At 34.4% G+C, this 15,591-nt stretch overlaps 1 protein-coding gene across 2 annotated transcripts in view; it reads left to right on the top strand.

Moving 5' to 3' along the window:
- The window catches only part of LOC145662456 (fatty acyl-CoA reductase 1-like), a 117,019-nt gene extending 109,482 nt beyond the window's left edge, over nt 1–7,537 (top strand). For both annotated transcript variants that reach the window (XM_081728050.1, XM_081728049.1), the window contains exons 8-9: nt 1,916–2,173; nt 5,702–7,537. In XM_081728050.1, coding sequence (XP_081584176.1) covers nt 1,916–2,173; nt 5,702–5,897 — 454 coding nt within the window. In that variant the 3' untranslated portion in view covers nt 5,898–7,537. The remainder of the gene's footprint in view (nt 1–1,915; nt 2,174–5,701) is intronic.
- Nucleotides 7,538–15,591: the final 8,054 nt, after the last annotated feature.

The following is a 15,591-nucleotide window of genomic DNA, read 5'->3' as shown; positions in this document are numbered from 1 at the left end:
AATGGTATGAAACTAAGACAACATGATTAATGATTAGTAACATCTTATAACTTGTCTGTTGCTCTTTAAATTTTTTCACGTCAATCTTGATTGAGGAAGTATTGTAAACCGCAGACCTCTTTCTCTGTGTGTTTTCGGATTCAATCCTCAGTGGGTGTATCAAATCTTGGATAAAACTCGAATAATAATAAATATCCCAATTTCACCAGAAGTTTTTCAAAGATGTCATATTTCGTTAAAATTAAAAAAGTATCTGTAGTCTAATATGGATAAAGGCTTTCATTGAAGTATATGGAAAGCAAAGGACTCTATATACTGCATCATCTAGACATTAATATGCGTTTTGTTCGTTAATTTCTTGTACCAAAATAAGTTATTTTAAGCACTGAACTAAATATGCATTAATATGTAACAGTTTGTTCAAAAGAAACTCGTTAATGAGAGTAGATTGATTATGTACCATATACGATATAACTATTCTACACAATCCGTTAAATATTCATTGTTTGTGAAACTTCATGTACCTCCTTGATAAAATTAGAACCATGAGGGTTTAGTCAGTAAGACGTCTACCCATTAACAGGACAGCCCGGTTTCGATTCTCGATGGGACGGGTATTTACTCTCTCGTTTTGCCCTAGTCCAAATATGCCCAATCCCTAGTCCAGATATTTGAAGGAACACAGTCTTGGATTTCACAGCAACATCAACAGCACTTTCCTTATGTTTGGTTGATCAATAATGATCCAATGTGTATATCTCTGATGCTGCTAACGAGCATAAAATACTATATGTCACAGGTGAGTTGTGTTCCATGATAACGGCTAGCAATGTGACTTGTATTACCGAACAAAACTTAAAGATGAACAGATGAGTGAACACAACTTAAGAATCAACCACGAAATGATAAATAAGGTCAATGATCATAATAAATGACATATACAGGGTGATCCGGAAGTGGGCGTACCCCCCTTTAGTTTCAACAGTATAGTGTTAGTTATAGTAGAATGTCTGTACACAGTTACCTTGAAGTCTTAAGAGTCATAAACATCGGTATGATCATCATCGATGTCGTAACACAGCTGAATTCTGCGCCAAGTTCTCGCTGATGTTCTGCGGAGATACTCCGGAGTCACGAGGGTGAAGGCGCGTTCCAGAGGTGCTCGTAATTCCTGCGTTGTGTGATATCGAGTGCTTATTACTTGCTGCTTTATGAAAGCCCAGAGAGCATTGTCCGGTGTCGTCAGATGGGGACTTCTTGGAGGCCAGACAAAGGGAGCTGATGAAGATTCACAACCTCTTCCAATTCAGCGGCCACGAAACGTCTGATTCAGGTAATTGCGTACGTGAATCGTGAACTGGGCTGATGCTGCGGATGTAGGATAACAATGTTGCCAGACAATGCCAAGTAATGTTACCAGACAATGTCAAGCTATGTTACCAAACAAATGTGGGTAAAACCTAAAACCGTCAGAAAACACAAATTAGGAGTGCGCCCACTTCGGGACCACTCTGTATATGCACGAATTCTTGCAAAAAATGACGAAATATGGTATTCATAATCTTTAACACCGTTAATTAGTTATGTAGTTAGCTAGAAGGGTTATTTACCAATAGTGTATATTTTCCTCTTGCTAGTGTCATAACGGAAGCTTTTCTGTGTTAGTATTAGTTTCACGTTAACAGGCGGCTCACGTATTGAGCCTGTTCTCTTGGCCACGAACGCCATCTATTTTCAAAACATTAAAACATTCGTTTTGTCAATTTTTCTAAAACTACGCATGTGAATTTACTCTCCTACATGTCATTTATCTTAGCCCAATAAGATCTATAAATTGATATAACTCATCGTTTGACATGTGTTTTTTTTACGTTGATTCTATTGCAGAATTAACTTAAATGTTATTCTTTTACAGAATGTTACACATACAGAACAAAGTGTCCAAAGGATTTGAGATCTTCGAATACTACGCTAACAACCAGTGGATGTTCCGGAACGCTAACATCCTCAGTTTACGAAGCGTTATGAACCAACAGGAAAGTGATATGTTCTTAATTAATGGAGACGATATTGATATGGACGACTATTTGTTGCAGTGTACATACGCCGCCAGGGAGTTTATCCTCAAAGAGCCAAGAGACACCATTCCAGCTGCTAAGAGACATCTTCGCGTGTAAGTAGTACTATTTTATATTAATGTGCTAAAAAGAGAATACTATCATTATATGAATCAACAAGTTAAGATTTTACACTAGGGTAGAAAATGAAAAATGTAGAGTGTAATTAGAAAGGAAGTATTGTCTCTCATCAACACCATCTTTTATCAATTCAGAATAAATAGCAAAGAAAAGTATACCTAGGTACAGAGTGAAGACCATACTTGGAAAAGAGATAGAGGAAATAACTTAAATATTTTACCCATGATATTACAAAATTTGAAGAAAAACATAGTATAGTGTTACAAAGCATGATAAAATAGAGTTTGAGGGAAGATGGTCTTTCGCTAAGAGATAATAGAATTAGGTTAAAGATTCCGCCGAAGATATTAGAGAATCTGAAGCGGAGATCAGTATTTTGTTGGAAAACATGACAAAAGAAAATCAACAGAGGGAAGACGATATTTCAGAAAGAGATAGAAGTATTAGATTATTTTTTTTCAAGAATATTACAGAATCTGAATCAGAAATTAATACTGTATTTTGTTAGAGAGCATAGCTAAAGAGAATCGATAGAGAAGACGATAAATGAGAGAAGACAGTAAGAGGTTAAACGTTTTTCCGGTGACATTACAGAAATTAAAATAGTATTAGAAAACATGATAAAAGAGTGTCTGTATTGGGAAGATGGTAAGAATTAGGTTAAGCGTTTTTCCGATGATGTAAAATCTGAAACACATGCTAAATTGTGTTAAAAAGTATGACAAAATATGGACAAAACATAGTAGGCTATGACAAAATATAGAAGAAAGACGGTATGATTTATATTAAACGTTTTTCCACTGATATTACAGAAATTAAAATAGTATTAGAAAACATGATAAAAGAGTGTCTGTATTAGGAAGATGGTAAGAATTAGGTTATACATTTTTCCGATGATATACAATCCGAAGTAAAAAATGTATGATGTTAAAAAGTATGACAAAATATAGACAAAACTTAGTATGACAAAAGAATAGAGGCAAGACGGTAAGAATTATGTTAAACGTTTTGCCAAATATGACCAATTCTGAAGCGAAAAATAGTATGCTGTTAGAAAGCACGGGAAAAGAGACTCTATACTGGAAATACGGTATTTATAAATAATAATAATAATAATAATAATAATAATAATAATAATAATAATAATAATAATAATAATAATAATAATAATAATAAAAGAATTAGGTTAAATGTTCAGACGAAGATCTTATAGAATTTGAAGGAAGCACTAATATGGATTTAGAAAGCATGAAAAATGAGACTCAATAGAGTTAAGGCTGTATTTTGATATGAGATAGAATAATTATATTAAATGTTTTTCGGATGATATGACATAATCTGAAGCGAATATTAGTGTAGTGTTAAAAAGCGTAACAGAAAAGACACTATAAAAGGAAGACGGTATTTCGGTTAACGCCAGAGAAATTAGATTAAACATTTTAACGAAGATTTTATAGAATCTGAATCAAATATTAATGAGTTGTTAAAGACATTGAACCAAGAGAATAAATAGGGAGAAGATGGTTTCCCGGTAAGAGATAGAAGATTTATGTTAAATGTTTTGCCGAATATATTACAGAATCTGAAGTGGAAATTATTCTGGCATCGTAAGAGAAGACGGCCTCGGATTTACTTAAACGTTTTTTTTCCAATGATATTACAAAATCTGAAGCGAAAATTAGTATGGTGTTAGAAAGCGAGTCTATAAAGGAAGTACGCTTTTTGAGTAAGGGATAGAAGAGTTAGGTTAAATGGTTTATCAATGATATTACAGAATATGACATGAAAATTAGTATGGTGTTATAAGTAGAAGGCACGGAAAAAGAGAATTTATAGAAAGTAAACAATATTTCAATAAGAGGTAGAGGAACTAGGTTAAACGTTTTGCACGAGATATTGTAGAATCTGATGTAAAAATTGATATGACACTAGAAAACATAAGACAAGAATGTTTATAGAAGAACGACAGTATTTTAGTAAGAGGTAGACGAATTTCTGAATCAAAAATTAGTATGGTGTTAGAAAGCACGGAATAAGAGAGATTGTATTCCGATACAGCTTAGAAGAATTAGATTAAATGTTTTGATGGTTTGAGAAATTTAGGATGATACTAGAAAGCATGACAAAAGATAGTGTATAGGGGTAAAAATAAGTACATCAGCAATGGAGAATTAGCTTAAAGGTTTTACCGATAGCAACGAGAACAGTGGTGTACACAACAGATATTTTAAGCGGTTTTAGCCACCTTGAACAAAATATTATGGAAGGATAAGCAATTTCTATATTAACATATATACGTATATACAAAAATTACACTTTTACTGAAGGAATATGAGATTGTGTGCTCTCCCTCTCGCTGTGTACATCACTGGACGCTAATACTAGTATTTAGAAAGCATAAGAAAAGAGAAACTATAGACGGAAAGTAGTAAGAGAGAAGAATTAGGTTATACGCTTTGCCGATGATATTACAGAATCTAAGATAAAATTAGGGCCAGAAAGCACGAGAAGAACGAGTCTGTAGAGTGAAGACGGTATTTCGGCGAGGGATACAAGAATTAGGTTAAACGTTGGGTTGATGATATTGCAGAACCTGAGGCTAAGATCAATCCGGTGTTAGAACACACTAGAAAAGAAGAACTTAACAAGAATAAATCTTATAAAGGCAAAATCAGTAATAAAATTGGATTGGAACAGATGAATAGATTTCAGCAGGTAGCTGTTTGATATTAGTAAATATATCAAATGGAAACTAGGTATAAAAAATAAGAACTGTGAAACAGGTCTTTAGAAATAAGAAAATCGAATTGTGAGGCTTTGAACAAAGAGTTAGGGAGTACTTCCGTGTGGAGTATTATGTAATGTTCAAGGAAAAAAACTACATTTTGAAAAATGCGTTGGAAATATGACGTAAACATAACAAAGTACAAGAAAACGCTTTTACTATTAGGTATCGCTATGGCTACAGAATTGCTCTTCTAAACGTTTATTTATTTATTTATTGGAATAAAACGGATGGACCTTTTAAGCAACCATATGTATGAATAATTTACAGATAGGTTTTCAGAGTCTATGTAAAAGATTTTTTTTTTTTTTTTAATTTCTCGGTGTCTGCTGTGAGGTTCGTCTATCACAGCTCCGTCTAGTTGAATTGTAGATTGAGTTTCTCCACGCAATTGCGTATAAAATAACCGGTCGTGTAGATGCAGTAGATTGAATTTTGGAACGAATTTTGGGTATACTGTACTTAAAATTTATTTTTGGATATATTTCTCAATATTTATCTTATTGTATGGTAAATTGTGAAAGAAAGGAAAGAAGGAAAACATGTTAGTCCTTTTGGTTCTAGACTAATTAACATTAATATCTCGTATTAAACTATTTTCTGTTACTAATAAATTAGTCATGAAATATAAATAAATATAATTGTATTTTCGCAACAATAGCTCCTAGTTATTTACTTCAATGTACATTGACATACGTTTATTTTCTTCTTGTTTCAGAATGTACTGGGTTGACAAGATCACGCGAGCCTTGTTTTGGTGGTTAGTAATCTACACCTTGTCTTCATGCTCAGAAACTGTTAGTGATATTTTGCAAACCTTTTATAGGTTAGTTGCTCAGGTTTGGAAGCAAATACCTGTTTTAGAATATTTTGTACCCGAAGATGCAGCCACGGAGAATCCAACATCACTTTAGACCATATCAACAGGGTGTCTCTCTAATCAAAGAAGGGGAGGGGGGAAGAAAAAACAGTAAGTGGATGAATGCCTTAAGAATGATTCGTTTCGCATTTTCTAATTTTGCAGAATTTGCGGACAATAGCTTTTTTTCTTGAATGTTATCCATGTAACTTCTCTATAGTCTGTGTGTTATGTTTATTCTATGTAATTATTTTAAAATTTAGAATGATGAAAGATGAGAAGAGTATAGGAATAAAACATTGTGGAATACTGTACTATGTGAGGTTTTACAAATTAGATTTGAAATATGTAGCTGAGCCAGAAAAATATTATAAGAACAATATCGAAAATGCCTTTGCATAAACAATGTGAATCTATGACTGAAACTAGCTCAGGATACAATTGAAGCTCTCGGACGGACAACGGGACAAGCGCTATGTTGAGCAAACCTGGGATTGTCAGTGGAACGTTGAGATATCGGTGAAAGAAAGAGATTCTAAGTAATTACTGTAAGGTTCCTGTTTGTGCGAAATTGATTGGAATAACTGTGCACATGTACGTTGGTTCTAGGTGGATCCAAAACGAGCTGAAGCTTTTTTAATTGCTTCTCCTGTGGTCCTAGATGGGTGCAAAATGAGCTGAAGCTATTTTAATTGCTTCTCCTGTGGTCCTAGATGGGTGCAAAATGAGCTGAAGCTTTTTTAATTGTTTCTCCTGTGGTCCTAGATGGGTGCAAAATGAGCTGAAGCTTTTTTAATTGTTTCTCCTGTGGTCCTAGGTCGGTGCAAAATGAGCTGAAGCTCTTAAATTTGCCTTTCCTGTCATTCTAGGTGGGTACAAAGAGAGTTAAAGTCTTTTAATTTGCCTCTCCTGTCATCCTAGATGGGTGCAAAATGAGCTGAAGCATTCGAAATGACCACTTCTGTACAATTTGACCGGTGAAGTTTGTCCCGTTATGTCCCCACACGCCTCAATTGATAATCTATTATCTTAAAAATAAAAAAAACAAAACAAAATGTATATGTGTTGTAATTATAATGAAACATGATAACTTAAAATTCATTATAATAATAAACATGTAAAATATTTAAAATCATGTACTGTTGTAGTTCATAAAAAGAATACGATACACCGCAAAATACATTTAATCTTCTATTTCAACCTCTGTAATATAAGAACATTTTTATTTGTAGAAGGTTAACCAATAACAGCAATTTCTCAATGAAATTGAAGTATTTTTTTAAGTTGTTCTTTTTGAAGAACATTTGTTATGTTTATACGTTTCTTACCAAAGTAATTTTATATACATAAATATTATTGTAAAAGATATATGATAAATAGATTGCAGGTGTACAATTTTTTGTAATAGATTCAATTATTATTATTATTATTGTATTAAAATGTGAATTGTGTAGCGAGTGTTTGTTGAATATTTTTATTATTATTATTATTATTATGTTACCAGGTACATACATTCCTTTAAAAGTCAATATCATTGTAAAATTTTTTCAACATTTTTGTGTGTGTGTGTGTTTCAGATGTAAAACGAATTTTTTGATCAAAATGAACTGTAACGGCTTAGAATAATTATTTGTTTCAGTAGTTTGTTGTTAGTTATAGTTTTTCTCCTGTAATAAAACTTATATTTCAACAAAATGTTTTTTTTTTTTGTTTCTTTCAATTTTCATTACTTTCTGGTGCCATACTGAAAACAAAATGTGATAATAACTTTTTTTTAAAAAAACTTTTAAAATCAATCTATATTATAAAATTGAAAGTGACTATATGTGCGACGTTTAATCTCGTGAACTACCCAACCGATCTCGATCAAACTTTCAACATGGATAAGGTTCGGGCCTGACATGATGTTTATCATTTCACTTTTACGGTGCAACGTAGGGGAGGGGGAGGAGAGAAGAAATTTTTAAATGATCGAAAATGACCAATATTAGTGTCGAATCCATAGTTTTCGGAGTAGCTGAAATGAACAGTGATACTTTCAATGCCATTTAAATCCGAACTCAGCCTCCATTGTCTTTTATGTCCAAAATGAATGTATTTTCCCCGTGCGAAGAACGAGCATTCTGCTAATACTTTTATAAAATGCATTAAAAATATTTTTCTTTCCTTTTTTCTTTTGTATAAAATGAAATGGCACAGAAACTAAAGTATAATCGCGATTTAATGTTCACATCATGTGCTTGTATCATATTTAACAGATTTGAGTGAAGTTTCTACTATCGACCATCATATGGATTATAGCGAACCATTTTCGTACAGAGCTAAAAATGCTAGTGTTAAATCAACTCAATTTTCAACTAATGAAATGAAATGAAAATCTTTAGAAATGGATGATTAACGCAAATAAACGATCCCCCTAAGGAAGAAGATGGCTTATTAAGTCAAATAAATTATCCTCCTAATGGAGATGGCTGATTAAGGCAAATAAATTATTCCCCTAAGGGAGATGGGTGATTATGGCGAATAAATGATTCCCCTAAGGGAGATGGGTGATTAAGGCAAATAAATGATCCCCCCAAAGCTAGATGGATGATTAAGACAAATAAATGATCCCCTAAGGGAGATGGATGATTAAGGCAAATAAATGATCCCCTAAGGGAGATGGATGATTAAGCCAAATAAATGATCCCCTAAGGGAGATGGATGATTAAGGCAAATAAATTATTCCCCTAAGGGAGATGGGTGATTATGGCGAATAAATGATTCCCCTAAGGGAGATGGGTGATTAAGGCAAATAAATGATCCCCCCAAAGCTAGATGGATGATTAAGACACATAAATGATCCCCTAAGGGAGATGGATGATTAAGGCAAATAAATGATCCCCTAAGGGAGATGGATGATTAAGCCAAATAAATGATCCCCTAAGGGAGATGGATGATTAAGGCAAATAAATGATTCCCCAAAGGGAGATGGATGATTAAGGCAAATAAATTATCCCCTAAGGAAGGGAGATGGCTTATTAAGTCAAATAAATGATCCCTCTAAGGAAGATGGATGATTAAGCCAAATAAATGATCTCCCCAAGGAAGATGGATGATTAAGGCAAATACAAATGAAAATGAAACGAAATTTTTGAGTTTTACGTCCCACGGTTATGCCGGTTAGGCTAAAGGAGACGGTGAGGATGAGTAATGAATGAAATGGTGGAATAAAGAAAGTGGGAGGAAACGGGAGAACCCCGAGAAAACCCACGCACACGGTGTTTGTCCACCACAAAGTTCACTTGGTGGGGGCTGGGATCGAACCCGGGACCCCAAGCACTAAGGCAAGTAAATGATCCCCCTAAGGAAGGGAGATGGATTATTAAGTCAAATAAATTATCCCTCTAAGGGAGATGGATGATTAAGGCAAATAAATGATCCCCCTAAGGGAGATGGATGATTAAGGCAAATAAATGATTCCCCAAAGGGAGATGGATGATTGAGGCAAATGAATGATCCCCCTAAGGAACGGAGATGGCTTATTAAGTCAAATAAATGATCCCTCTAAGGGAGATGGATGATTTAGGTAAATAAATGATGCCCCTAAGGGAGATGGATGATTAAGGTAAATAAAAGATTCCCCAAAAGGAGATGGATAATTAAGGTAAATAAATGATCCCCCTAAGGGAGATGGATAATTAAGGTAAATAAATGATCCCCTAAGGGAGTGATTAAAGTAAATAAATGATCCCCTAAGGGAGATAGATGATTAAGGCAAATAAATGATTCTCCGAAGGAAGATGGATGATTAAGGCAAAGAGATTATAACGGAATCGGTGGAATAAGAATGAGGGAGGAAACGGAAGTACCCTGAGAAAACACACGAACACGATTATACCAGAAACTGATTTGGCCAGGATCTAACCGGGAACCCCACTGAGGAGAAGTAAGCACTCTACCACTAAGCCATCGTGCCCCACTTTCCTATCATTGTTAGCATATTCGCTGGCCGCAGAAGGTAACGCCTTCTCTTGGGCCATGAGTATTTATTTATTTGTACTTTTCATTGGGAGATGGGTAACAGGACTTATTTATTTATTCTTTTTGGCTGTTTACAATACATAATTACAAAATGCAAAAATTCAGAATACAAATAAAGAAAAATGCTTTCTACAATAAGCAATGAAGCGCTGAATAAGAACCTCACAAGTGTCCAAGCGTATAATAAATATCTAGTAACTTCAATGAAAATTTGAATAAGTTATTATATTTTGCTATGAGCAAGGCGTTACGCGGTATGTTTGATAATTATACCAAGTACGTAGCTAGTAATGTATGATATTTTCTGTAGTTTTTCACAAAAATGGTTTTCTGAGCATGTGACTTCTCTGACAACTTTTACATGAGTAGAAGTTCTGTTATCTTTTGATTGTTCCTATATGCACTATGTTGCTAGGGAACTGGTTTTTGTGGAGAATTACAGGAAATATCATACGTTGTTCGTTAATTGGTATCAATGTCAAATATACCGCGAATACCTTTGTTCATAGCTCAAAATAATGACTAATACAAATTCTCACTAAAGCTAGGAGGTATTATTATACCTTAGGAAACTGATAATCATGGTTTTATTATACCTTGGTCATTAAATAATTGACTAACAATGGTAGAAATATTCAGTTACTTTAACACCATCATCTTAAACGTCTTTATTGCGATTTCAACCTAGATCTCTCTATTTTATATGCATGTAGCATTATAAAACTGCAATATGTAAAATTAGTACAGATTATGCAGTTTAATACACACTACTCCTATTTATCTCAACCACTACTTCTATTTAGATATCAAAATTTAAATACAGTATATGCTATCCCTAGTTTTCTTTTAAAATAGAAAGGGAGGTTCCCAACTTCGAAAGTAATTGGGAACCACTGTTAGATCATTGTTGAAATATTATTAGAGATCACTGTGCGTATACTGAATAAGCAACATTAAAGTAAGATAGAAGAAGCGTTGAAATAAGTTTAGCTTGGATTTCGGAAAGGGAAAAGCACCAGGGATATCTTGCGTTGATGAGAATTATTATTACAGAACTAAGTTCTTGTCGTAAAGAAAGAGTTGTGTTCGTGTACTTCATGGACTGGTAAAAAGTTTTCCACCTGGTGAATTGAACCAAACTTCTGAAGATACTTAAGAGGCTTCATCATGCCGAAATTAAAATACTGCTAATTTTACAGTAATTATGTGTAATATCTTCAAATAGATAAAAGATAATCGAAAAGTGGAACAAGAGCTCGCTAGACAACATTATTTTACATGAGATACCGTTATCACGACTCACTTATCTGGTTTCGATTTCCAGCTATTTAGAAAATCGGCATTCATTTTTGCGTTTCTAAATGGCTGCAAACGGAAAGCTACTAGGTGAACTAGTGATAACGGTACCTCATGCAAAATAATATTGTCTGGGGCGCTCTTGTTCCATATTTCGATTATCTTTTGTCTATTTGAAGATATCACATATAATTACTGTAAAATTAGCGGTTTTTTAATTTCGCAGTGATTAGGCCTCTTAAAGAAATTTTGGTCAATTGGAGGGATCGTAGACTCATTCGGGGAAAGTGAAAAATAAAATAAAATCTTTCAGTTTAACGTCTCTCGATTAAAGTAAGTGAATGATGATGTAATAAATCGTGGAATGAAAATATGAGAGGAGATGGGAATACCCCGGGAAAATTCACGGACACGATCTTGTCCACCACAAACGTACTTGGCCGGGGATTGAATAGGGGCCTCACGTACCAGAGGAAAGCGCTTTACCAGTGAGCCACCGTGCCCCATTTGATTCATTCGTAACCCATACACAAGAAAACGAGTAAAGTTGTACTTGGATCAAGAAGAAAGAAATAGTGTGCAGATTGGAAGAGAAGTCAGACAAGAATGTAATATATCACTCCAATTATTTAACGTTTATAGTCAATGCTTAATGAAAGAAGCATTAATGGGAATTTGGGATTTGAAGATTGGAGTGCAGATCATTAACAAGGTCAGGTATGTGGATGACACAGAATAGTTAGAATTGAGGAAGAACTACACGAACTGATGGACAATTGTCACTGGGAAACAATGTGAAATGGAAATAAATATCGGAAAGTCGATAGCCATATCTCGTAAAAACACGTTCTTACAGGTAAGAGTAGGACAAAAAGAGCTTGATGAGGAAGAACATTTAAAATATGTTTGAAGTCTTTTTTTAATGTTTACTCAAGAAATAGATCAAATCAAGAATTGCCATACCCAAAGAAGCATTCAAGAAGAAAATATCACTCGTAACTAGGAGGCTTAACATTGAAATAAGGAGGAAACTGGTCAAGTGCTTTGCATGATTCGGACTATATGATTCGGAGACTTCGACATCACGGTATTTAGAAAAGTTTCTAGAGTATTTCGAAATGTAGTATTGGAGAAAGATGGAGAAGAAAAAATGAACGAGGAGAGAGTAGCAAACAAAGATACTTTAAAACGGGTAGGAGAGAAAAGGACGCTTTTAAGTAGCACCCTTCTTAACAATGCCAATTGGATTGGACACATCTTGCGGAGAAATTGTGGTCTTCATAACGCCATAGGAGTGGGGGGAAGAGCACATTTTTGATCGATGATTTGAAAAATAGAAGAAAATATTGAGAATTCGAAGAGAGGGAGCTGAAGATTGAGGAACGTGGAAGAAATATTTCTTGACCCCTCCTATTAGTCCCGACAGGCAAAATACTTAATAATAATAATAATAATAATAATAATAATAATAATAATAATAATAATAATAATAATAATAATAATAATAATAATAATAATAATAATAATAATATCAGAAATGTGGTTACAAAGTAGGACTGGAGATAAAAAGACAGAAATGCAAAGAAAAATACCTTTAATGAAGATATTAAGATAAGTATATCGAAAGTGCTGCACAAAATGACGAGAATAACGGAATAACGATTAGACCTATTATGGAAAATTGTAAATTTGCGATAAGCGATCTAAATTTGCAAATAATACAAATTTCAAAGGCTAAATCAGTGGTCGAAGTGAGATGGTATGCGTTGGAATGACATACCGCCTCTGGATTTTCAGTGATGAAGGCATACCGCCTCTGGTTTTTCATTGATGAAGGCATACCGTCACGGAAGACTAGATGCTAAATATCTTTAATAAATCCATTTTTATACACAGTAATGGACGAATAGCTTTCCACGTAAAAAGGATTTTATTTCTTTTGTAGAAATAATTTCTAAGTTCACAACACCAACATTTTTATCTTTTTCCTACCTTTTATTTTTAAAATGTGGTGTCTTTAAAGAAGTTCATCTAGTTTATATTTTGATGTGTCATATTGAATTATTTCTTTCGATAAGTATGTGTCTGTCTTCTTGTCTTAACTCACACAAATGTTGTGGTTTGAGCACAGAGATTTAGGGGTTGTCTGCTGTGGGGCGGATCTTACGGTGGTTTGGAATGCCTTTCATTCGAGTGGGGGTCCGGGAAAATGAAATCTTTGAGTTTTACGTCCCACGGTTATGCCGGTTAGGCTAAAGGAGACGGTGATGATGAGAGATGAATGAAATGGTGGAATGAAGAAAGTGGGAGGAAACGGGAGAACCCCGAGAAAACCCACGCACACTGTGTTTATCCACCTCAAAGTGGGGGTCCGGGAGTTTTCCCGCAGCAAATTAATATAAAAACTCGGTTTTTGAGGATTGTTGTATAATTTTCTATAATACAACATAAAGGGATTTTTTTTCTTTCAGAAAGTTGTTGGCGATGGATCAAAGTCTCTCCATGTAACCTTCCTCCCCCCCCCCGTAACTAAAGAGAAGCTCTCCAGTGGCTTTCAGTCGTTACCTAAATAGAAATGCAATGTTTTAGGCAACATACCCTCATTGTTCCTCAACATTTAGATAGCCGGTATATCGAGTCAAAATCGTAATAGAACATACCGCCTCTGTTTTTTCCCCCCCACTTCGAACACTGGTCTAAATTTGCTACCACCAGCAGAAAATACTGGCCACGTTATGACCATATGAAAGTTTGAAGCTGTAACCATTACAAGTGGTATGAGCATAAAAGTATTTTAGAAACGAAATGAAATCTTTGAGTTTAACGTCCCACGATTATGCCCTTTAGGCTAAGGGAAACGAATGATTAAGAGTCTTCATCCCGGCGAAATTAAAATACCGCTAATTTTACAGTAATTATGTGATATCTTCAAATAGATAAAAGATAATTGAAATATGAAACAAGAGCGCCCTAGACAATATTATTTTGCGTGAGGTACCGTTATCACAAGTCACCTAGCGGCTTTCCGTTTTCAGCTGTTTAGAAACGCGAAAATAAATGCCGATTTTCAAAATGGCTCGAAATCGAAAGCAGATAAGTGAGTCGTGATAACGGTTTCTTATGTAAAATAATATTGTCTAGGGAGCTCTTGTTCCACATTTCGATCATCTTTTATCTATTTGAAGATATCACATAAGTACTGTAAAATTAACGGTATATTAATTTCGCCGGGATGAAGACTCTTAAGGCAAGTGAAGGATGATGGAAGAATTTTGGTAGAATGATAAAATGAGTGGAAACGGGAGTTACCCTGAGAAAACTCACTGACACAATGTTTTCCCTAGAAAGTTACTTGGCTGGGGATCGAATCAGAGACCTCACACACCTGAAGTAAGCACTCTCCCATAGCCATCGTGCCCCATGTGTCACCGTTAGTAAAAGATGGACAACAATAGGTACCTTTTTTTTTAGTTAACAGTGTATTTTGCTATACATACAGTAGCTACATAAATAACGATAAATCCAGCAAAATATTGTCATTTATAATTACCAATGAACAACCTACCTTTTAGCGCCAAAATAGTTCTTTTTTAAAAATTTTTTCTGAAAACTACGCATGACAATTTATCCACGAAAACGTTATTTTCATGTAATTGAAAGATGGCGTATATGTCTTACTTAAATTGAAATTTGAGAGTTAATTATACAGGGTGATCCAATAAATCCTCGCACATTTTAAAGGCTAATAAAACAAAAATTATTGCAGGTACAAATTTGTTCATTCAAAAGTATGAAATAATATTGAAAATATCTTATTACTTTGTTTTGATTTGAATTACTCTGTTCTGTTGTTTGTTGAAATTACACAAATATTGACAATACAATTATTGTCAATAATACTTAACAAAATCTCCAACTTTCTAATTGGTTGTGGTTCTGTCAGTGGAGGGACGAGATGGGTGGGGATTGTCATTTTCGTTTAGCACTCCAATACCGTTTTTAGTAGTCAATATGAACTGGTCAGAGCTCATCACGCGTACGCAAAAAATGGTTTTCAAAAGCAGCTGTTCTGTGATTACATTGCAAAAATGTTTCCGCTTAAATTTTGCTGTGTCCACGTGAAAACAATATTCCTAATCCGAAGACTATCTTGCAATGGGTTTCGAGCAACGGGTTCAACATAGAACAAAAAAATCATCTGTCCAACCTTAAAATGGCCTGAGAATATTGAAACTGTGAGACAGTTCGTTTATCAGTCCTTAAAAAGCGTTCTGTCAAGAAAGCGTGCTGCAGCTGTTGGTTCTTCTAAGAAGAGTGTAAGAAGAATTTTCGAAGAAGATCTGAAGTAATTACAAATTGTTTTCAATGGCATTTTATTTTTTTGAATAAACAAAATTTCTAACTGCAATGCCTTTTTTTTTGTTTGTTTG

The sequence above is a fragment of the Thermobia domestica genome, chromosome 10 (genome assembly GCF_964235325.1).
Source record: "Thermobia domestica chromosome 10, izTheDome1.hap1.1, whole genome shotgun sequence".
Taxonomy (NCBI): Eukaryota; Metazoa; Arthropoda; class Insecta; order Zygentoma; family Lepismatidae; genus Thermobia; species Thermobia domestica.
The sequence above is the reverse complement of the archived record's forward strand: the minus strand, read 5'-3'. Positions and strand labels throughout refer to the sequence as shown.